The sequence below is a fragment of the Hemicordylus capensis genome, chromosome 1 (genome assembly GCF_027244095.1).
Source record: "Hemicordylus capensis ecotype Gifberg chromosome 1, rHemCap1.1.pri, whole genome shotgun sequence".
Classification (NCBI taxonomy): domain Eukaryota; kingdom Metazoa; phylum Chordata; class Lepidosauria; order Squamata; family Cordylidae; genus Hemicordylus; species Hemicordylus capensis.
Window position 1 is genome coordinate 35,763,747 of NC_069657.1, and position 24,506 is coordinate 35,788,252.

The window sequence follows — 24,506 nt, forward strand, 5'->3', positions numbered from 1 at the left end:
GATGATTGTTTCTCCAATAGATGCCTTAATAACCCCCTGTCTTGTTCTATATTTGTGAGGAGTTGAGTGTGAGTACTGTTTTCTCCAGGTTTGGGATAATGGTGCTGTGAGATGCTTTGTACATGTAGGGCTTAAATCTAATCAGGACTTTGGGACTTCTGTCTAGGTGTTAGGGCTTAATCACCCTTGGAATGCAAAATAATATTAAGGGGAAATTCATTTGTACACCTCTATTTCTTTTCTGGTGCTATTGAGAAACCAAAGCTAGCTTCTACATAACCTGGCATTAGGGAAAAGGACTTTCAGAACAGGCCTTGAGTTCTCATGTATCTTTTTTTCTTAAAGTTAAGCCTTGACCAGATGTCAGATCTTTGGTCTGGCTCTGACTTAATGTGCATTTGTGAGGAAATTATAAACATCGCTCATTCCAGGTCTGAGGTAAAGATGAAACGAGTGTGTATACTTGTGGGGCTTAATATAGGACTAGACTTAACCCTGATTTCTTTGTCATATGCATGAGAAGAGAAAACTGATATTCAGGAAAAGTGTGATTTCTCATAACCAGAGTAAATATAACCAGCTCCTAAATCTACTACGAAGGACAGTCATTCAATGTCTCTGGACATGGCTTCCATGGTCTTGCAGGTTTTGGAACCGTGCACTACATCTCTTTTACAGGTATTCTACTATATAATATAACCACCCAGGGACTTGTTTGTATGGGGCAGTATATAAATGTACTAAATAAATAATACCTTCCTCCCCCCCCCCGATCTCTGTGGATTAGTGGTATGTATTGAATTTCTTCCTAAAAATTTGCATTCTGTGGCATTTCCAGCCAAAGGATTTTTCAGATGAGCACCTGAAAGTTTATGACCCGCAGAACCACTTGTCTGCTGGTCCAAATGGTAAATTGGGGTTGGGGGTTTCTGGGGTCAGCACAGAGACTGTGCAAGGAATTAATAAATTGTCTAGTGATTATTATGTAAAACAAAGCACAACTTCTTTCATTTTTATTTCAGTACTTCTGGAAAGGTGTTTGCCAATGTTATCTGCTAATTTTGACTCTCTAAATGGTTGTTTTACTTGGAAACCTGATCTCAGAAATATCACTCACACTGACATTCTGAGAACATTCATATTTGAGGTGAAAGAGTTGTATAGTGGTGTAAATGCATGTGTATAGGGACATATGTATTACAAATGTTTAATAAAACCTTTAGCAGGTTATACTTCCAGGCCCCATGAGATTAAGCTTGCTCGTCTAGCTTGAATCCAGCCGTAGCATTCTGGACTAACTGACATTTCTGAAGGGTAGCTGCATATAACACATTGCACAGGCAAAATGGGAGGTTACTAGAGCATGGACAATTGTGGCAAAACTATACCTGTCCACATGTTGCATTTGGTTCACTAGCCAAAGCTGTGAATGGTACTCAGTGCTACTGAAGATACTTGGGCTTCTAGTGATTAGGAGCATCCACAAAATGTGAACCTGATCTTTCAGGGGAACTGCTTCAGAACTTGTTGGCACTCATCAGTGTTCACTCTAACAGAGATTTCCAGATATCATTGACTACATCTCCCAGAATTCCCAGCTGCAATGGCTTTTGCTTGAGGATTCTGGGAGTTGTAGCCAACATCTGGGAATCCCTGTTAGAAGGAACACTGGCACTCATCTCCCTGGATAGAAGAATCACCAATTCACAGAACCTCCATCTTGTTGAGATTGATCTTCAGTGTGTTTAATTATGGCAATATAATTAAGCAAAACATTGCAAGTAAAACAAGTTCTACTAAGAACTAATCTGCCTACTTTCCTTTTACTACTACTTTCCCTACAACTGGACTAAATTTGATTCAAAATTTACAAGACTAAATTTGATTCAATCAGCTAGATAGTCTACAGTTTAGACCTCTTGCGTCTCAAATGTTCACATGTCTGCCATCTTGAATCTGGGTGGATGACATCACAGACTATGCTATTGAGGTGTCTCTATGTGTCCCTACAGCTGTAGCAAATTTGGTTTAAATCAGTTAGGCAGTACTCAAGTTAGCCCACTTGTGCCTCAAATGTTTATGCATCCACATTGTGAATTGAGGTGGATGACGTAATCACAATGACACTGTTGAGGTGGCCCTATGTGTCCCCACAATTGTACCCAATTTGATTCATATTGGTGCAAGTGTTGCGAACTTGATCAGTGGGGGGACACACCCAGAATGCTGGGTGATCTCATAAGCCTACTGGAAAGTAGGCTAAAAATACTCTGATTATTTACTGTCTTTGTAAATAAGTTGGGGATGGGAAGTGTTTTGTGGTATAGCTGGTCAGAAACTGTAATACTGTATTTACCCGAATCGAAGACAACTCTGAATTTAAGAAGATTCCCTTAAAAAATAGAGGTTAAATATAGGACTGTTTTAAAAGGCAGCGCCAGCAGGGGAGATGAGGCAGGAGTGGTAAGAGCATTTACTCCAAAGGAGCAGTAATTTAAGATGACCTCCTGATTTCAATATCAAAAAACCTTGGGTGGGGGGACCTAGTCTTGGATTCAGGTAAATACAGTAAATTTATTTGAATATACTTTTTAGGCTGCATTCCTATGTACATTCTTAAAGACTGGAACTTCTGAATAAACCTATTTGTGCTGCAATTTGAAGTATAAGACTTGGAACTAAGTCCTGCTCAGATCAATGGTTATACATGGTTAGGTGTAAGCTGTGCCATCAGTTTGTCTGGTGGCAATTTGGGATTGAGCCTTCTCCTCTAGATTATGGAATGTGCTCCCTGTGGGTATAAGAGGTTTATCATCCCTGTAGTTCTTCAAGAGAGCCATAGAGACTCACCTCTTCAACTTGACTTTTAATAATATTTAAGTGGTTTTAATGGTTTTAAAATGATGTTTTATGTTAGTTGTTTAGCTTGCTTTGTTTTGCTGGTGAACTGCCCTGAGCCATTTCTGGATGGGTGGTATATCACTCAAATAAGAGAGGGCTCTGTGTCTCTTAAAGGGCCCTCCCAGCACTGAGGAAAGTACAGTAGTGTGCAGAGTTTGGCACAGTGGGAGCTCTCACACTGAAGGTTGGGTTTTTTTCCTTTTGTCAAAAGTGGCTTCCACTTGAAAAATAGTGAAGATCACTGGTTTAGTGTAAAAATTCTGAACCTCTGGTTATATTCAGAGAAGTATTTGCAATGGAGTATGAGGAGCTTTTCTATCGGTGATTCTCATACTTGCTCTCATACCAATGGCATTAAAGGATTTAGCATTCTTGAGGGCATTCGAGACTCTGCATTTATCCTGCAGCAAAGCACTCTATGGTATTCCAGTATGCTGTCCATTTATTCATGATATCCCTTCAGGCATTCTTTTAATTAAGCTTCTCTATTTATATTTTGGAGTAAGGGGAAGTACGGTCAATGGTAAAGATAACTTAGTATGGTAAAAACTGTGGTAATCTCTGTGTGTAGATAAAAATTGAGGTGGGGGCATAAAAAATCCTTCTTCTAGCTGTGAGGAGTAGGGATGTGCATGATCTGGTCTGGCATTCAAGCTGGTTCAGCGGGTGTGTGTGTGTGTGACCTTTTAAGGAGCAGGGAGGGTGCTCTTATTCCCCCCTTCTGTGTGTCCTCCCCCGCCCAGCTCTGTGTTCAAAATTGCTGGCACAGGGCACCAGCGTACGCTCTTGTTGCCCTGGTCAGAGGCAAACCGGAAGTGCCCGACATGCGTTGGGCACTTGCGGTTAGAGGTGTGCATGGAACTGGCACCTGCTGGTTCAAAGATGGGGAGAATATCTTTAAGGACAGGGGAGGGTGCATTTCCCCCGCCAGTGCTGTCTTTTAAAACAGGGTGGCGTGTGCTTCCGGGCCAAGGAGGCACCGGGGCGGCAGGGAGATACACTGCCACCCCCACTGGACTGTTTTAAAAGGCAGCGCCAGCGGGGGAAATGAGGCAGGAGTGGGAAGAGCACCCTCCTTCGTCCTTAAAGATACCCCCCCACCTTCCATCTGGCTGATCTGCTAGATGTTTGAACTGGTTTGGAGACCCGTAAAAGGGCCTCCAAACTGGTTAATGCACATCCCTACTTCTGGTTCGCTTACCAGGGCAGCAAAAGGGTACGCTGCCGCTCCGCACCAGCAATTTTTAACACAGCGCCGGGGGCGGGTAAGAGCACCTTCCCTGCTCCTTAAAGGTAACCCCCCCTGTTGCCGAACTGGCCCAGTGCCAGCTCTGTACACATCCCTAGTGAGGAGTCCCAGATAGGCTGCCACCATCCACTTTTTAACATGAGCAGATTCACATTTCCAAGGTACTATTCTGGGAGAATAAAGTGGAAAACCCCTCCCTACAAGAAAGGCTTGAGCAGTCTTAGGCCTTCAGAAGCATGTGACTAGGGCAGGACCCAGTGAGGAGTGATACTCTTTAACAACGACGATTTATTAATAATTGGTTGATAAACTATAGAGGCACTTCTTCCATGTTTGGAGAAGCCCACCCTCCAAGCAGTTACTCTAATTGAGTCCTAGTTTTCCCTCAAGACTGACTATCACTACAGCATGCTACTAATGTTCATGGATTAGAAAGAGTCCTGAGTGACATGCATTCCTTAATATGGTGGGTTTGTTTTTTTAAAGTACACATCATCCACAGAACTTACCAGTGGCATTTATTTGCACTCATAAAGTTAATATGAATAATGTATTTGTGCATTTAAAGGATAATATCATGTGGCCTAAAACTGGAAGGGCTTCAGGCCCTGAAAAGAAAAACTTGTGTAGTTGGAAAGGATAACTGAGAAATGGTTTTACTGAAGAGAGGAAGCCAGACCTGAGATAGGATCATGGGGCCATGAAGAAGCAGAAAGTTTGTGGGCTTCACACACTATGTTATTTTAGTTGTGTGTGTTAGATGTTTAAGTGTACACCTAAAAATATAATGCGTACTTGGCAAGAAATGTGTATGCATGCTAGAGGTATGCTTGGTAGGGAGCCTTGATTGATTCCCTTATTTGAGGATTCAGTTGGTGACAAATCTAAGTTTGCCTTTGAGTAATGTGAGAAATGTCCCTGACCAGAAGGAATAGAGTGCTGATTTTGGAGATGGACATCCCAATTGAACTATGTGCTCTGTTGAGAAGTCTTGGATAAGTGGCTTACTTTCACTAAGATACCACACTGGTGGTTGTAAAGATAAGGTTTTATAAGCTTTCTAGTATGATGTAGTGGTTAGATGGTGGGTAGGACTAGGAGTGGGGGCACCTGGGTTCAAATCCCTTTTCAGCTATGATGGTCATTGGGTGATTTTGAGCCACTCGTTCTCTTCTTGCATAACTTGTGTTGCAGAATTCTGAGGATAAAATGGGGATAAGAGTGGAGCCATCTAACCCACCCTGAGCACCTTTGACAAAGGGTTAAAATAAACTAAATACATAATTGTTCACTGCCCAGAGCCATTTGGATGGGGCGGTATATAAATGTAATAAATAAATGATTTTAAGAACATCTTATAATGTCCTGGATGGAGGGGGGGACTTTCTTCAATAAAAAACAAAAATTAAGGGTCACAGAATATGACCGTTTTGTGGAAAATTCTGCTTATGTACAGTAAAGGAACAGAGACAAAAATATTGTTTCTGTCGTTTTTGGTTGCTGCAACACAGGCCTTCAAACCCTTCATAACTCTGGCCCGCCTATATTGCTAAACCTTCTATTAAAAATGTAAGCAACAGTGAGCCCAGCCCTAACGGCTGTTTTAAGTGCAGTAGTGTAAACTAAAGCTCATGTTGGTGCAGCTAATGCAGTGTTCAAAGCATGGCATGGCTCTCCTCCATTTGCATTGATTAGTCTCAAAAGCTCTTAGTCTGTCATTCTAAGCACCATGGCTTGGGAATCCAGTAGCACTAAATGGACTTTACATTGGAATGTATGTGTTTAGGATACTGCCGTTAGATCTTAATGTCTTCAGGAATGAATGATAGAAGCTCCCTGGACCCTAAATAGTCCTTGAAATTGTCGCTGGTCGTTGTCAGAACAAAGCCAAGCCTTTGTGATCAGGTCCTGTGCCTTTCCAATACCATAAAAACATCTAGGTATAATAGAAGTCCAGTATGGTTTGATTGATTTGTTTGATTTGATTGATTTGGAACATAGGAAGCTGCCATATACTGAGTCAGACCATAGGTCTATCTAGCTCACTATTGTCTACACAGACTGGCAGCGGCTTCTCCAAGGTTACAAGCAGGAATCTCTCTCAGCCCTATCTTGGAGATGCATGCAATAAGTACTCAAACTTGGCAAGTAATGGAATATAAATTGCTGGCTTCCTGTGGAATTAAACAGTGGGCTCCTTATGTCATTCTAGAAATTAAATAAACGTTGTTGATTAACTCATTTACAGGAACATTTGTCACATCCAAATGATTCAATATGTGTAACAGAATAAGATTTGTCCATTTGCAAAATTTGAGACATGAATATCATGTTTCCAGGTGGTACAAAATGCACCTGGGAGCTCCTGAAAAGTACCTTGTTTTTATGCTGTATAGCTGTTTGCAACCACTATATTTCTTCTCCTCTATTACACGTTGGGTAATAGGGTAATTTCTTCTACTTTGGTGCATAGTTCCAGCCAATCAGGAGTTACATGGTGAATCGTATGATCTCCTGGCACTGTGGCCAGTTAGAGTTGGTTGCATAACAGTGTCACAAAGCCAGTATAGAGAGAAGGCAGGAAGCAGTGTTGATAGCCTCAGTAGGAGCCATACAGTGATCAGTCCTGCCCCTCTCTTCAGCTCCCTTTCTGAAAAATTCTGAAAGGAAGGGTCCTATTTATGGAAGTGAAATTTTTAATGAAAAACTCACATGCTGTTTTGGTTCAGCCCTGTATTTTCTAATTATTTGCCTCTCTTGAGCTATTTGTATTCTGCCATGTATGTATGTATGTCTCATTATTTATTTGGTACATTTCTATATCACCCCATACAAAAAGTCCCTGGGCGGTTTACAATGTAAAACCATTAAAACATTAACACGATTAAAACAATATAAAATACAAATAAAAACTTTAAAATCCAAAGCCAAAAAACCCCTAAGAACTAAAAGAATGGCTAAACAGGTATCTTTTCTGGTCTTTTAAAAAAAATATTAAGAGAAGGGGAAACTCTAGTTTCATTAGGAAGTGTGTTCCAAAGTTCCAGGGCAACGCTAGAAAAGGCCTGGTTCCGAGTCGACACCAATTTAGCCAGTGGCCACTGCAACCGATCCTCCCCAGATAATCTTAATTAGACAGGTTCTAGGATGATCTTAATGTAAGGGGTTCCTCTATTTTAAAATCTTTAGTAATTGGAGTGTTCTAGTTGAAGACTGTAAGACTATGTCTCTGAAGTAATGGGACTGATTTCTGCCTTAGTGCTGCCTTGACACTAGCCCTGATATGTAGCTTAGTAATTATGAAAATAGTATTCAGAATTTTCAAAATACCAGCTCCCTTCTCCTAGTTCCTAATTGCAGCTGTTTCCCTACTCCCTTAGAGTTTAGAGGAAATAGAACAGACCAAGAGTGCTTCTAGACAGTGACTTACTACATCATGAACACTAACTGTGTTTCCCCCAAAATAAGACAGTGTCTTATATTAATTTTAGCCCCCAAAAATGCACTAGGGCATATTAGCGGTACATCAGAAATTACTGCTAGGTCTTACTTTTGGGGTAGGTTTTCGGGGAAACAGGGAATTAGCCACCTCTAGACCCTAGCCTTCTGGTCACAGGCAGATTTTTTTCATACTTAATGCATTTGTCTCTGCAGACAAACAATACAAGCATGTTCAGCACCAGAGTGAGGCTTCTGTGTGTCAGCCCCAGGGTGGGAACTGCTGATGTGTTCTCAGGTCGCTGTATACAGGTACAGTGTCGCACCCCTTTTTAAAAAATAAAGTCTGAAGAGGGCTTTCATTACAGGGCAATTTATGGAGCATCTGCACAATATTGTCCACATCTTGTGTGTGATTTATGCTGTTCCCATAAAAACCCATTTCTTGCTCAGATATTCTGAAATGAAGATGCTAGCAGAACAGTCTGCACGATGAGCAAAGGTCTAGATGAACCATAGTGCAACTTATATGGGTCTGAGGAGAAGTTGGTTTTTGCATGGATGCTGCTCTATGGAGGCTTGACACAGAAACACACACACACACTCGCACCTGAAATACATTTGCCAGTTTGCCTCTTTACAAATCCCTTTTCAGCTTTTTTTTTAAACCAAGGTTATTTATTGCTTTGATTGATTGATTGAATTTCTATACCGCCTAGTTTAGAAATCTCTAGGTAGTGTACAAATTTAAAAATATTAAAACATTTAAAATTCATAAGAACAGATAGAAATCACAGTAGATAAAAACACACATTAAAAATTTAAAATTTCAGTTAAAAGCCTGGGAAAACAGGTACGTCTTCAGGGTCTCTTCCTCTATCCCTGCCCCCACCGCCCAAATTTATTTTTATTTTTAAGCTACTGTTTGCCTTTTGAAATAGTCCTACTTACTGGGACTGTACCATGATTCAACAGCCCAATCAATCAATTTCATTTTGGTAATTGGTGGTGGTGATGGGGTGTGTGTGTTTGCTTGCAGAATGCAAGGGGTGGGGGGCTGGAAAAACATCAAATGTTGATGTGCCCCTGCATACAAATCCCTGGATCTATTTGATTGCGATTTGGAAGGCTTCATGCACAAGGAAGGGGTTCTCATCCCTGCAATTTCCATCCCATTCTGCCAAAGAATGATGAAGAAGCTAAAGTTGATGATTTTTCATTATAACCTAGAGAATTGTTTTAGCTTATTTTTCCAAACCACCCAAATAATTAGTGTGGTGTGTGAAGGTAGGTGGGTATTTTAATTCGGCTTCTGTCTAAAATCCTGGGTGAGTTGAGTTTTAAAGTGTCTGGGTCTATCTGGAGATGTGGAGACAGGGGATGTATCCACTGACTATGGGGCAGCTGTTCCAGTGGTGGTGGGGAATAGAAGTAACATTGACAGGTCAGCATGCCGTTGTAGGGAAAGGGAGAAGAGAAACTTAATTGCTGTTTCCCCTTCTGGCTGTCCTGCCAGTTCTTTGACCTTGGAAAGCAATGCCAACCACCCACAGAGCCTCGTCTTCCTTCTTTGTAATGCCAGGTTGGTCCAGAATAAACCTGAAATCATCCATGATCTGATTCTGGATGAAGGGGCCGATCTGGTGTGTATTACAGAGACTTGGTTGCGGGAGGCTGGTGGCCCGGCCTGGTCCTAGCTTCTCCCTCCAGTGTACTCTGTTGAGGAGCAGGGAAGGTGGAGTGGCTGTGCTCTAAAAGAACAATATCCCTCTTTACAGGATCCCTGTCGAAGTATCTGACCATATTGAATGTGTGTACTTAAGCTTGGGGACCAGGGATAGATTGGGACTTCTGTTGGTATACCGATCGCCCCACTGCCCGGCGGAATCCTTGACTGAGCTGATGGATTTGCTCTCGGGCTTGGCGTTGGAGTCTCCCAGGCTTTTGGTGATTGGGGACTTCAGTGTCCACTTTGGAACCAGTTTGTCCAGGGCGGCTCAGGAGTTCAAAGTGGCCATGACAACTATGGGCCTATCCCAAGTGGTCTCGGGACCGACGCATATTGCTGGTCACACGCTCGATCAGGTCTTTCACTCTGAATAGGGTGGTGTTGTGTGGGTGCGGACTCCAGTGATTTCCCCATTGTCATAGATGGACCACCATCTGGTTAAGGTTTGACTCACGACCATGTCCCACTTCCGCAGGGGTGGAGGGTCCATTAGGATGGTCCGCCCGAGAAGGTTACTGGATCCTATAGGATTCCAGGAAGCCTTGGAGGGATTTAGTGTTGGCTCTGCTGGTGATCCTGTCGACACTCTGGTGGAGAATTGAAGTAACTCACCAGGGCAGTGGATATGATCGCTCCAAGCGTCCTCTGCGACCCGCTTCGAAACTGGCCTTGATCCTTGCCCAACATGGCTTATAAACCCTAGCAAGGAAGCTGTTGTAGAGGTCCTGGTAGAGATCATAAATGCTTCTCTGAGGGAGGGCAGGATGCCTCCTTGTCTTAAGGAGGCAATCATTAGACCGCTTCTGAAGAAGCCTGCCTTGGATCCCTCAGAGTTAAGCAATTACAGACTTGTGTCCAATTTCCCATGCCTGGGCAAGGTGATTGAGAAGGGTGGTGGCCTCCCAGCTCCAGGTGGTCATGGAGGAAAGTGATCATCTAGACCCATTTCAAACTGGCTTTTGGGCGGGCTATGGGGTGGAGATTGCCTTGGTCGGCCTGATGGATGATCTTCAATTTGGAATTGACAGAGGAAGTGTGACTCTATTGGTCCTTTTGGATCTCTTGGCGGCTTTCAATATTATAGTATCCTTCTGGAACTTCTGAGTGGACTGGGGGTGGGAGGCACTGCCTTGCAGTGGTTCTGCTCCTACATCACGGGCAGATTCCAGATGGTGTCTCTTGAAGACTGTTGTTCTTCAAAATCTGAACTTTCCTATGGTGCCCCTCAGGGGGCTCCATATAGTCTCTGATGTTGTTTAGCATCTACATGATGTTGGGAGAGATCATCAGATTTGATGCAGGGTGTTATCAGTATGCTGATTTATTTCTCCATGTCAGCATCATCAGGAGAATGCATAACCTCCCTAAATGCCTGCCTGGAAGCAGTAATGGGCTGGATGAGGGATAACAAACTGAGACTGAATCCAGATAAGATGGAGGTACTTATTGTGTGGGGTCAGAACTAGGGAGACGATTTTGATCTGCCAGTTCTGGATGGGGTCACACTCCCTCGGAAGGAACAGGTACACAGTCTGGGAGTGCTTCTGGACCCGAACCTCTCCCTGGTATCCCAGGTTGAGGTGGTAGCTGGAGGTGCTTTTTATCGGCTTCGGCTGATATGCCAGCTGCATCCGTTTCAAAACATGTAGTACATATGCTGTACCGAGCTCAAAACGGTAGTACATATGCTGGTAACCTCTAGGCTAGATTACTGCAATGCACTCTATGTGGGACTGCCTTTGTATATAGTCCGGAAACTGCAGTTGGTTCAGAATGCCGCAGCCAGGTTGGTCTCTGGGTAATCTAGGAGAGACCATATTACTCCTGTGTTGAAAGAACTACTCTGGCTGCTGATACATTTCCGGGCAAAATATAAGGTGCTGGTCATTACCCATAAAGCCCTAAACAACTTAGGCCCTTGGTATTTAAGAGAATGTATTCTCCACCATGAGCCCCACCACCTGTTAAGATCATCCGGAGAGGTTCGTCTGCGGTTGCCGGCCGCCAACTCGTCTGGCAACCATTCGGGAATGGGCCTTCACCATTGCAGCCCCTGGACTTTGGAATGAGCTCTCTGTTGAGATAAGAGCCTCCCCATCTCTGGCAACTTTTAAAAAGGCACTGAAGATACATTTATTCACCCTGGCTTTTAATTAGATCTGTGGTTCTAAAACAACAACAACAATTTTTTAATACTGGGTTTTAATGTTTTTTAAATTTTAAATTATTTTAATTGTTAAGTGATTTGATGTTTTAAATTATTTTAATTGTAAACCACCCATAGACCATAAACCACCCAAGTTTGGGGCGGTATAGAAATGTAATAAAAAGAAATAAAATAATTATAGGTGTGTCAATTAAACTTTTTTTTTTAAGGAGGAAATGGTGGTCTCAGTAGCAAATCTATTCATGTTTACTTGGAAGTAAATCTCACTATGTTCAGTGGGCTTACTTCCTTGTAAGTGTGCCTAGGATTGTAGCCAATCCATTAAAGGGAAGGTTCCAGAGGAAAGAATCTATTTCAGAAAGTGATTAATTAGCAAGCAGCAACAGTGTCCAGAAAGGTAGGAGACACTTAAAACCATGTCATACGTTTTGTTTCTTTGTTTGTTTTCCGAAAACCGAGTCACCTCTAACTAGTGCACCTTAACAAACACCCCTGCCCTATTCCAAGCTTTGCGGGAATCAGAGAAGACTTGGTAGATGCAGGGATACTGCAGAAATTCAATAAACTGAAAGTGCATGATGGCAGATTATTAATAATTTTAAAAAGCTAGACTCAGGTCAGCATAGTGACACAAGCACACAAAACCTGTGAGAACTGCTGCAGGTGGAAGCTCCATTTCTCTTCAGCATGCAGGATGGCAACAAATAGAAAAGAACAGAGAACATCACTCTGTCTTGGAACTCCCCAGGTTATATGCAGTATCTGGTCTAGCAATTCATTCCTAAAGGAAACATCACACTCTAAATAAGTTTTAAAGAGCTACATGAATTTGCATAAGTGTGTGAAGTTTGTTTGGTTTAAAAAAACACCACACCTTTTAATGTCATGCAAGGGATTTGTGGTCCATGTTAGTAATAACTGGTGCTGTCTAGTGGTGACAGTCACAAGTCTGTTCCAGCAGCTTTGCTTGTACAGTAGTTCTGAGTTCTGCTTATTTCAGCATTCCTGAAGTTAAGTTTGGAGTATATGAGTGCTTGCAGAACATGTTTGATCAGCGGCTACAAAAGACAAATGTGTGTACCACTGGGAAGACAGTTCTACAATCCTCTAAGTTTCTGAAAAAGCTGTATCTGTACATAGCCTGGGATAAATGCTTTTTTTGAAATTTAACCAAAAATATTCCAGAGCTGGTATCAAGGTAAACCAGTGGGTAGGATCCAGACTAATTTAGGTATGATTCAGTCCAACTTAAATTAATGGGACACAGTCATGGCTAACTTGTCTGATTGATTTTTATGTTGCTTAGACATGACACACTTAGTCTGGAAATTGCTAAACAGTTGTGTTAAAAAATGTCAGTGCTACCTTCAAAGGTGCAAATGGAGTGTTACAATGCAGCTGCATGAAATGGGAGCCTGACAGCTTCTTACTTGGAAGGGATAGGTTTGCAGCTCAGCATTGCCATTTCATTGCCAGCCTATTTCCCCCTAAAACGTCTTCCCAAGCTACTGTCCTCCCCTTAGGGCTCCAGACCTGTGCTTGCAAGGTGAACCTGAAAATGTGTGTGTGGAGGGAGAAATGGCTTAATGGGGAAGGGAGGCTTGGGCTGAGGGGAAGGGCAAGCAGGGGAAGGGTTAAGCACCTTCTTCTCTCACTGCAAATCTCCCCTTTCCGAAGGTTCTGTACAAGGGAAAAGCAGCCCCTGGACTAAAGCTACATTTGGCTGGATTGTAACATTTGGTTTAGTCTTCAGAGCCATGGATATCAGAATGACGTATTCTTGTTGTGTCCTAGTTTTTGCCACTAGCTCCTAACTCATTCCTAGAGCCAACTATCCTACAGGGATCTCTGACAATACGGAGTTGGAAACACCTTGATTTTGGTTTGGATAAATTGCTAATAGAAATTACAAACATTCTAGAGCCAGTGAGAGAGAGAAGGCGTTTACCAAAGCAACAGAAAAGTACTTGCCTTAACTTACCAGTAATATATGAACAGCAATTCCCATTACTCTAATAATTATTGCACAGCAGAATGTTTTAGGGTTATGATTAGCACTGCTAACAAGAGATGGATTTATGGCTTTGTTTACCCACAAATCAGACAGGTGTGCTGAATGTGCCTCTCCCAGATTCCTGGAGAGTAGACCTGGATATAAATCTTTCTGCTATTAGAGTTTTCGTTAAGGGAACATTTGTATACTAGACAGTTGAAGTGCTCAAAGTGTCTGTCAACTGTGGTGTGTTGCAGACAGTTATCTAAGCTTGTTTGTGTGTTGGGTAACAGATGAATCAGAATAACTCGATATTTCTGATGGTTTCTCCCCTAGAATTTTATCATCTGCTGCTCATTTGTCCTGCCTATAGTGCCACAGGTATAGATTGCAGCTGTATAATGAATAAAAAGCATTGACTATAGGCTATATGTTTCTAATTTCCTCTTTGCCCAAGTTCAGAGATTGCATATGCACTTGTAAACATTTAACTATGTTGTAGCTATGGGAGCTGCTATAGTCTGTGTGGTCTTTCAACCTGGTGTCGTGCTTCTTTGCCCCCTGCTGGGAAACCACACAGTTTTATATGTGAGTGTAAGGAAGGGGGTGATATGTGGGAGATAAATGAATTCAGGAGGCAAGAAGAGTACTTCAGTAATGAGCAGAGCAGATAGTGGGTGACCAGCCTGTGACTTCTGTTTACAAGATTATTTTAGTCCTGAGCAACATGCTACGTCCAAATATGTGTAATGCTAGCCTGATTACCTAAAACAGAATAGAAAGGGCCAGTTTCGGTGAGGATGATCAGGAACAGAGTGTCACGCCCTCGGTCTCAGATAGCAAGGAGGAAGGGGAAGCTGACAGCCTTCCAGCCGATCCAGGGGTGCTTGAGGGGCAGAGCCCAGCTGTCAGTTCCCAAGAGATGGCTGAGGAGGGTCCAGCTGGTGTTTCAGAGCAGGCACAGCAGTCTGGGGCAGCAGAGACAGCGACAGACAGACTAGAGGATGAGCTGTGCGGGCAACCCCCACTGACTCCACAACAACGGCGTGTCACAAGACGAAGAGCACAGCTGGAAACTATCAGGAGGAGTAAACGCCTCTTGCTGAGGGCTGATAAGCCTTGAATCCCTGCCAGCTGAGAGTTATCAGCTTGGACTATAAAGCACGTCAACAGCTTTCTGTTAGCTGCTGGAAGACAACATTTGTCAACCCTCGTGTCAACAGCTTTCAGCCCGAGCCTGATATAGAGAACTATTCCGAGCCGTGTTTCGTTTCTGCAGCCCAGTTTGTATTGTGGACTATCTTCCTGGACTTCCCTTCTGGGTGGCCAGATTGCTGACACAGAGAAGCTATGTGTCTGTGTGGGAAGGAGTTATTTAACTAATTCTCTACTTGTTTCTTCCTTGATGCGGATTTCTCGCTGTCAAGCAGCTTTGCTTGCTTCAAGGAATTATAAAATATTTTAATTCTATAGAAGAGGAAGAAACAAGTTACTTGGGAGAGGCTGATTTGGAGTGGGGATATGTACAAAACCAGAAAACCCAGTTCAGCTTGAATAAAACTGGATTCAAACCTGGTCAGTCTGGTTCTGTGAATGCTTGAGCTGGGCCCAGTTTGGTTTGAACCGAGCTGGTTCGAGTGGGCTCGGAGCTCTACTGGTAAAGGGAAATCCGGTAAGGATTCCCCTTTACCAGTAGAGGGGAAGGGGGGACCAGGGGGCTTCCCTAAAACTAATTGGGATGGGAGGGGAGTAAAGCTTTACCTTAAAAGTGCTGCTGTGGTGGCAGCTGCGGCAGGGGGCAGCAGCTCCTCTCCACACCTGCCGGAGCAGGCAGGGCCCAGTTTGGGCCATTGTGCAGGCATGGAGCTCACTAAAATGGCCTCCACACCTGCACAGAGGCCACTTGCATGGTCATCCCCCTGTGGCCGGCGGCAGTACCTTTAAGATAAAACTTCACTCCTCTCCCATCCTTACTAGTTTTAGGGAAGGCCCTTGGTCCCCCACTGTACTAGTAAAAGGTAATCTGTTCTGGATTCCCCTTTCCCAGTAAGTGTTTAGCACACTTAAACCAAACTGGGCCTAGTTCAGCTAGTATTTGTGCTGATTCGGAGCCAGTTTAGTTCCATCCATACCCTTCAAGTTGAGCTGGCTCAACCTCGAGCCTGAGTCGAGCCAGCTCGCACACCCCTAACTTGGAGTGAGGGAACAGTGGGTTGGGAAAAGATCAACTGCCTTCTTTTTTCTTTTTACTTCTCCACTCCTGATCTCCCCCACTGAAAACTGCTTTTCCTGTTCTGAAAAAGCCACCAAGCTATTGGTGCACATGTTTATATGTAATATTTCTTTGGGGCCTTGGAGTGAAAAAAATACATCTCTGTTCAAAGAAATGTTCCGTTAACAAGGTTCTGTGACCATTTTATAATGAGAAAAATCTGATAGCTGTTTGAAACTCTTGGTGCAAGAGTATCAAACAGCTGTCAAAGGGTACTGATTGACTCCTGGCGTAAGATCTTTAATTTTAAGAATTAAAGATGATTGTGGCTCAAAATAAAGACTAAGTTACTCATCAGTACTCCCAGTGGGTAGCATCCAGACTAGCTCGTCATGACTTATACTACTGAAATCAATGGTCCATGATTGACTTGAGTTCCATTAATTTCAATGGGACTTAATCATGATTAACATAGTCTGAATACTACTCATTGAAATTAATAGGGCAAGTAAACTTGTCTCATGAGTAACTTCATATGTGAGCCAGTGACTGCAAGTAGCCTGTATCATAACTGTAACATTTAAATGTATGTAAGGGTGGGGACAGAAAACCTGAGCTGAAGCTTTGAGACAGAAGGGGTACATTTGTTTTTTGTTTTTTAAAGGTTGAAAATCCATGACTGATATGCTTTAAAGGCATATGACTGTCCTAAAATGTGCAATAACTTTAATAATTTTGTCTTCCTTAATAGATGACATGGCGGAGCTCCTCCTTGGAGAATCCAAACTCGAACTTTTTCTGAAGGAAAACCCTCTTAAGCAGGGTGCTAGTCCCTGTGGTCCCCGGCCAAAATTAATTGAAGTCAAGAAGCATCTCACTGCAGCACTTGACCGAGGAAATCTAAAGGTACTTTCTGTTCCTAAATAAATTGTTGGTAAAAACTGGGAATTTGAGTAAATGCATGATGCCAAAATCTTGAAGCTGGCAGGTGGAACTGAATGTTTTTCCATTCCTGTGTATGAGGTATGTAAGTTTAGATGCATTTCAGTTCTTTCAAGTTTCATATTACCTTTAAAATATCCTGCTTTTTGATGCAAAGTAATGTGATTTGCCTATCAAAGCTAGTTCCCAACATTGCATCACATTCTACCAATATTCTGACAAACTCTTGTGTGATTCAGAAGTAGAATCTAGGATTTTAATATGCGGAAAGGAGAAGGTTTGATTCTTGCTAGGCTAGTTTGCACAATCATTAATTGGTTAGGACAAGTTCGGGAGCAGTGCACACTCCCGTTTTGCAATTATGCATGAGGACAAAGCAAGGTAGGAGGTGGGGGAAGTGATGGTCATTTGAGAAGATGATCTCAATGAGCAATCCCCACCATTCCATTGAGATCATCAGGAGGGATCCGTCTGCTGTTACGACATGGGATCAGGCCTTCTTTGTCAACCCTAGGAACATGCTCCCCATGGATATGAGGATTGTCTTCCTTGGAGGCCCTCAGGAGAGCCTTAAAGACCCATCTTTTTAGCCTAGTTTTTAATGATGATTAGTTTTAATTCAATTTATCACTCTTTATTATGATCATATACCAGTGAGTTTTAATTGTAATTTTAATTTGCTTTTAATTGGTTTTTGATTGTAATTGTTAAGTATTTTTTTATTTTAGTGTAAACCACTCTGAGCCACTTTAAGAAGGGCAATATATAAATTGAATGAATAAATAAAATTATGTGCAAGGGTCTTGCTGGTACCCCCCCCCCGTCATCATCATTAAACAGCTGGGTACAGCAACTAGTTAGAATGCAAAGTTAGAATCATACCCAGTGCAAACCTCGCACAATTTATTGTGGCTAGGGATGATAGAAGTTGTACTTTAACTATGGCTGGAGTGTCAAGCTTGCCTACCCTTGTTCTGTCACATGATATGCAAAGCCACTCTTTTGTAGACCTATTTACAAGGTAGGTTGTAAATGTTCTAAACACACTCACACCCCTCAATTTTTCTGAAAGATATGAGGCAGGAGAGTATGTTAGCATTCATCTTGCCAATGGAGGGATCACCTGGATAAATAAAATTGGGCCAGAAGTTCAAATCCCATCATCTCATTTGGTAGATCTGAATAAGTCACAACACATAAACTATGCTGTTGAGGTGTCCTTGTGTGTCACTCACTGCCACTGTCCACAATTTATTTTAAATAAGTTAGACAGTCACAAATTAGCCCACGTGTGCCTCAGGTGTTCACATGGCCGCCATCTTGAATTGGAGTGGATGACATCCTCACACACCATGCCATTTGGGCATCCCTATGTGTCCCAACAGCTGTAGCAAATTTGGTTCAAATTGATTACCGTATTTTATGGACTATAAGACTCACTTTTTTCCTCGAAAAATATCTGTCAAAATTCAGGAGCGTCTTATATGTTTTAACAGTTTAATATGTTAAAACTCTGAAAAACTGGATTAAAATTAAGGTGCGTCTTATAGTCTGTAGCGTCTTATAGTCCGTAAAATACGGTAAGTGGTTCACAAGTTAGCCCACGTGCGCCTCAAATGTTTGTGCATCTGCCATCTTGGATCAAGGTGGATGACATCATCGCAAACTATGCCGTTGAGGTGCCCCTATGTGCCCCTACAACTGTAACCAATTTGGTTCATATTGGTCCAGGCGTTGTGAAGTTGATAGCGGGGGACACATGTGATAAAGAACCAAAAACAACCAAAAAACTGCGTGAATGCGAAAGAAAGAAAGAAAGAAAGAAAAAGATAAACATGAAACCTCAAAGCATAGTAAACTAAATATATAATGATATATTTTTCAAATATAATAAATTATGATTCATATATCCAAATGCTTAAAACCCAAAAAAGTGCCAAAAGTCATATAAACATTCTTATACAATATCTACTTTGTAGATGAAATAGCAATTGTTTATCACAGAGGAATCTAGTCTCCTAGAGCCTGAATATGTCCATTGTCCTACATGTGATGAGGTATGAGTATCTTCAACTTCATTTGAAGCTCTTGGAGATGATTCATAAGTAGTCCTTACTGATAAGTCCTTAACAAAACTGTCTGGATTCCAGTAGTTTTCTCAATAGCTTCTTCATGAAGAACTAAAAAGTAGAAATACAACATCATAGATTCTACAGTAAACAATGTAACAAATGTTTTAAACTAATGTGATAAAACATTTCTCATACCTTATATACTTCATGGTAACACTTTAAAACCCCATATTAAAGGAAACATGCCAGGTCCAGATGCGAATTAAGACCTCCTTTCCTTACTAATCTAAACCTATTAATGAACTCAGCCTCCTTATGCATAAGAATTCTCTATACATCATCTCTCCTACCAATGTTTGGTTTGTATTTAAATAAAATACAGACCCTGAAATCATTTTCAGAATGTTTCTTATCAATTAAATGAGGAGTTAAAAGGGACCTCCATATTGTAGTTTCTTCTCAAGGTGTGCTCAGAAATTCTCATGCGAAGAGGACATGTACTCATTTCAATATATATCTTAGAACAAGTGCAAGTGATCATATAAACCATGTTCCTTGTGCTACAGTTTCCAAAGCAATCCAGGGATATAGTTCTATTAATAGTCGGGATGAAAACTAGTCTATTATTCAAAATCACATTGCAGGTCCTACAGTGACCACATGGATACATTCCCCTTACATCCTCTTTAAGATGTAGGCACCAAAATATTGCCTAAAATTCTAGCATTGTGAAAAGCCACAATAGGTAATTTATTGCAACCAGGAATATCACTGACTAAATGCCAGTGTCGTCTAACTAAATTTTTAATTTGGTAGCTTAAGGCTGAAAATTCTAGGGACCAGGTCAATTGCTGCATAGTAGGTTTTCAATCGAGATGGCATAAGTAAGGCAGATCTCTCCATAGACCTAGCTCTAGTAATATCTCTGCACAGAACTGCCTGAGGATAACCTCTGTCCTTAAATTGAGCTAACATGATTTTAACTTCCCTCTCAAATTCTATGGGGTCAGTGGCAATATGTTTAATTCTTAATAACTGATTATAGGGAATGCTATCTTTCATTTGTTTAGGATTCCAGGAAGAATAATGTAAAAAGGATCTTCTATCTGTAGGTTTAGTATATACTCCAAAAGTGAGACGACCATCATTAACCCGCACCCTAGTATTCAAGAACGGAATTTCATGATCATTAAATTGACATGTAAACTTAATCTGAGGATGAACATTATCCATCCATTGCATAAATTCCTGTATGTTATCAGGATTGTTGTAAATAAAAAAAATACCATCTATATACCTCCAAAACATATAGATTTGAGAGAGAAATGGATTAACATGAGGATTCAAATAGAACTTAGTTTCAAGAGAATTCATAAATAAGATGGCTACATCCGGAGCCACTGGTGAGCCCATAGCAACCCCTCTAATTTGTAAATAAAATTGCTGCCGAAATTTAAAATAATTTTTTTCAAAAATTGCCCCCCGCCGCCCGGCCCTCCGCCGCCCGCCACCTTGCCTCCGCAGCCGCCCAGCCAGGCAATTCTCCTGGGTGCGCCAGGACTAATCAGGCGCCCCTGCAGCCCAGCCAATCAGCTGGGCTGCCGAGACGCATTTTTCCTGGGCACACCCAGGAGAAATAGATAGATAGATAGGTGGGACCTGCAACAAAACGTTACAAGTGTATCCCCAGTCCCTTTAAAGAATTGCTACTGTTCCAGCCTTAAGGTGCTATCTCCCTCCAGAAACAACCCTGTATCGTGCAGAAAGGAGAATCATTAATTTAAAAAAACAACACCATCTCATAACACATCTGCCCAAACCTACTGTCCCCTCTCCTCCCCAGAATACTTACTGTAAATTTGTTTAGGGGTGTGAGCAGGACATTTCCAGCTCGCTTCTCTTGACCTCTTTCTTTTTCAACGATACCCAAACATTCTGTTTCAGCTGCTTTTAACAATAAATTTAATTGATAGATTCATACAGCCTCTCTGACTTCTAATTTGTAAAAAGATCCTTTAGTCCCCGCCCCGGTAGTGTGAAATGAGATGCTCATAGAAATCATTGGAGAAATCCAGGGTTGTAGCATGGTTGCCACTGTGTAGTGACAGTGCGTCCCTTCCTCAAACAAATGATAGCTCAAAAGGTGGGAATTCGCCTTCTCCAGACAATTTCTACTTTTCTACTTTGCAAACCTAGGGAGTTCCTTGAATACACAGACACCATTATCTTATTTAGGGGTTTTATGTCTAGTGTGATAGGCACTCTGTTTCCTGAGTGTGAGTGGCAAAGATGTAGATAAAGTGTTATCTCCAAGTAAATATCTGTAATTTTCCTTTTCTTTCTAGCCAGAGTTCCTACAAGAAGCCAACTTAGTTATGGCCAAATTAAACTATGTAGAAGGCGATTACAAAGAAGCTCTTAACACATATGCTAGAGTGGGTATAGATGATTTGCAGCTTGTTGCTGTACCTCCTTATCGGCTGAGGATGATTGCCGAAGCATATTCTACCAAAGGTAAGGTGGCTTTCAGTTTATTTCATTATAACAACGTGAGTTCATACGTAACAGACATTTTAACAGTGGCTTATTTCTGGGGACCTCCCCCCTTCAAATAAAATAGATTGCACAGCTGATCAAATTGAAACTTTTAAACACTAGATTCTGATCACATTGTCCAAATGTAGGAAGGAGCATGATGCTTTGAAACTTCAAACGATCATGGTGAGAGGAAGGCTGATTTGAATTCAAACATACATAACTGCCTAAGACCATTTACTCCCATATGTGCTGCCCTATACTTTCCAAGTGCCGTTGGAGGCCCCGTTGTGGAGGCATTGTTGCCGATGCCCTTGCTATCAGAGAGATGGTGGGCTTCTACCAGGGCCACCTTAGGTGGTAGTGCTGGAATTGTCGAATGTCTCTGCACTGTACTCCTGCAGGGTTAAGACATGACTTTTTCTTTGGCATTTGGAGGTGGCTAGATTGTGGAAGGCAAGGCTCAGGTGAGGCTGTGGTGAGTTATTTTAAGGTGACTGATGGACTTCTTTTTCTTTTGTTGCACTGCCTAATTTTTTGCATTAGCTGTTTTATGATTTGGATTGGTTTTTACAATTGCATATATTGCTATTAGTGGCTCTGGATCAGCAACAGGAAAGGCAAGATATAATTTTAAAAATAAGTTTATAAATAATTATATTGTATATTATATTGTATATTATATTGTATAGTTATACAATATTGTATAGTTATACAATAGTTATATTGTATAGTTATATTATATTGTATAGTTATACAATAAAAATTTTAACCTTTTTATTCTAACTACAAAGAAAATGCACTACAGTTTCTTACAAGAAAGCTTCATGTTCTACTCACATAAGCAGCATACTGTTGGAGCCACAAATTCACACAGGATTTCCCACTCTCTTCCATAAACTGAAATATTACAGCTTTTGACTTCTCCAGTTTACAGAAGAAGAGCTGCTATCCTACATGAATTTGTGGTTCAGACATCATATCACTTATGCAACCAGTTTTTTTGCTCAAATTGCATGTCGGCTTATTAGCAGAACTTACGCTCAATAATCTTGTGCATTCTCTAAGAATTACTTTTGGTAAACATTGTATTTAAATTTAAACTCGTGCTAACTCTTCAAAGAGGCACTTTTCAAGTGGTAGCTATCTTATAGGTAGCAGGGGAAGAGCCACTGTCCCTGTTCCTGTATAGTGTCTTTTCCAGCAGCTACCCTGTTTCCCCGAAAGTAAGACCTACCCCGAAAGTAAGACCTAGCAGTAATTTCTGATGTACCGCTAATTGCCCTAGTGCATTTTGGGGGGCTAAAATTAATATAAGACACTGTCTTATTTTCGGGGAAACACGGTATTGCAAGTATCTCTCTTGTGTGTCCGCCTCCTTTCTTAGACTGCGATGCTATTCGGGACAAGGGGCCTTTTTTCCTTTCAGTTTCTTTGCTAAATAAGCTGATCTGTAAACCTTTTACTGAAGAGGTATATACATATTTTTAATCCATTACCCCTGATAACTTGGCAAAGAGGCACCTTTTAATGTGGTGATTCTCTTTATTTAGCAGGGGGAGAGTAACTGGCCCTATCCACCCCCAGCATAGTACCTCCAGTGACTGTTGCTGGTGTCTATCATGTTCCTTTTAGATTGTGAGCCCTTTGGGAACAGGGATCCATCTTATTTATTTGTTATTTCTCTGTGTAAACTGCCCTGAGCCATTTTTGGAAGGGCGGTATAGAAATTGAATAAATAATAAAATAAAAATAAATATATTGATTGTGCATAAAAAACATGATACATACATCATCCTGAAAACTGGTTGAGTTGGTAAATGTTTCCTACCCGGTATTTCAGAGAAATCCATGTTGATTAATATGTATTTGTGAATTACTAAAATAAGAGGCAATAATCACCATTGCATATTAGTAAATTACAGATGCGTTACATTGAGTTTTGGTTGTATGTGTTAAGCTTGTATTTCAGTTCCAGAAATAGGTGTGGGTTGAATGCTTGCAAGAATAGCTTTCCTAACTTAAGTCTTCATCTGATGTGATTTTGGTATTCCTGCCTTTGCAAAAGTATGAGAACATTTCCCATCAATTTTCTTCGTGTTATGTTATATTGCTATGAACAGCATCTAGAACGTAAACAAGAACAAACCAGGTTTTGATCTTTCCCATATTTATTGTTGAAAATGTGCAGTGCTTCTGTGGTTTCTATAGGTGGCAGTGTCACCTCAGTGTCTCGATGTTCTTGCACTCAACATGCAGAACACAAAACTGGGTCAGTGTTTTGAGAGCGCAGCAGTTTATGTGCATTGGGGTATAGAAAGCTCTATGCTCAGATGCTTTTGCTAACATTTGGAACTGCTGCTGTGTTGTCTGGAAAAGTAAACAAATGTATGTGGCTTGTCAGTGACAGCACTGACAACCAATTCTAAGTAATTTCTAAAATTAAACTGTGGAGAGATTAATAATCTTCCTGCAGCTGTGTGGCTTTCAGTGTGCAGTTCAATTGCTAGTAATGTAGCAATGAAGAGATTTTGTTGCCTGGCATGGTAGGAATGGGCAGGTTCCTACTAGCCTTTCTACACCATAGAGGCGCCCTGAGTTCTTAGACCATGCCCAGCTTTTTTGTCGCTCCTTCCTCTTTTGCTTTGCTGAACATCTCTAGCCATATGAAGAGAGAGTATTGGGGAACTCAAAAGCTTGCTGCTCACTACTGTGTCATCTTAGATAGATCTAACTGAAGGTATTAGCAGATACTGACTGTCCATACCTGGATCTCCTGAGGCAACAAAGCAAGTGGGATCAGCTCTCTAGTGGAGCTGTTGAACCATCAGAAGGCTGGTGTGAACTGAGGACTTATGTGGTTAGGAGAGCCCCATACCTTCCTGGCTTCTCAGTTCAGCCGTACTCCTGAGGTGGCAACAGATCCGGCCTCCTCTTCCTCCTAAGAGGATGTCTATCAGGAGGGAGGCCTAGAGGAGCCAGATGGGCACTCTACCTTTAGGCAGGAGCTCTGCCCTGTTGCATCAACGCCTCTTATCCTGTGGACTTGGGGGCGATAGAGGGGCTCTGAGGAAGGGGCAGAAGTCTCACTGAGGGGTACAGAGTCTGCAATGTCCCAGGGCTCTTCTGGTGTGTGTGTGTTTGTGTGTTTGGCTCCAGCCCTGAAGGATCTGGGGGTGGTCTTCGTGGATCAGGTGTTCAGGATGAGGTAGGTTTTTCCTCTTCCTTTGGTGAAATCTCTTCAGAGTCTGTGTCCAGGCAAATTTTG

At 41.7% G+C, this 24,506-nt stretch overlaps 1 protein-coding gene across 4 annotated transcripts in view; it reads left to right on the plus strand.

The window, feature by feature from the left end:
* The window catches only part of TTC7B (tetratricopeptide repeat domain 7B), a 174,228-nt gene that overhangs the window by 982 nt on the left and 148,740 nt on the right, over window positions 1-24,506 (plus strand). For 2 of the 4 annotated variants that reach the window (XM_053270516.1, XM_053270524.1), the window contains exons 2-3: window positions 16,441-16,595; window positions 21,049-21,217. In XM_053270516.1, coding sequence (XP_053126491.1) covers window positions 16,441-16,595; window positions 21,049-21,217 — 324 coding nt within the window. Of the gene's footprint in view, window positions 1-565; window positions 679-7,881; window positions 7,901-16,440; window positions 16,596-21,048; window positions 21,218-24,506 lie in introns of those variants that run through there. The other 2 variants (XM_053270534.1, XM_053270543.1) reach the window with 2 other exon arrangements.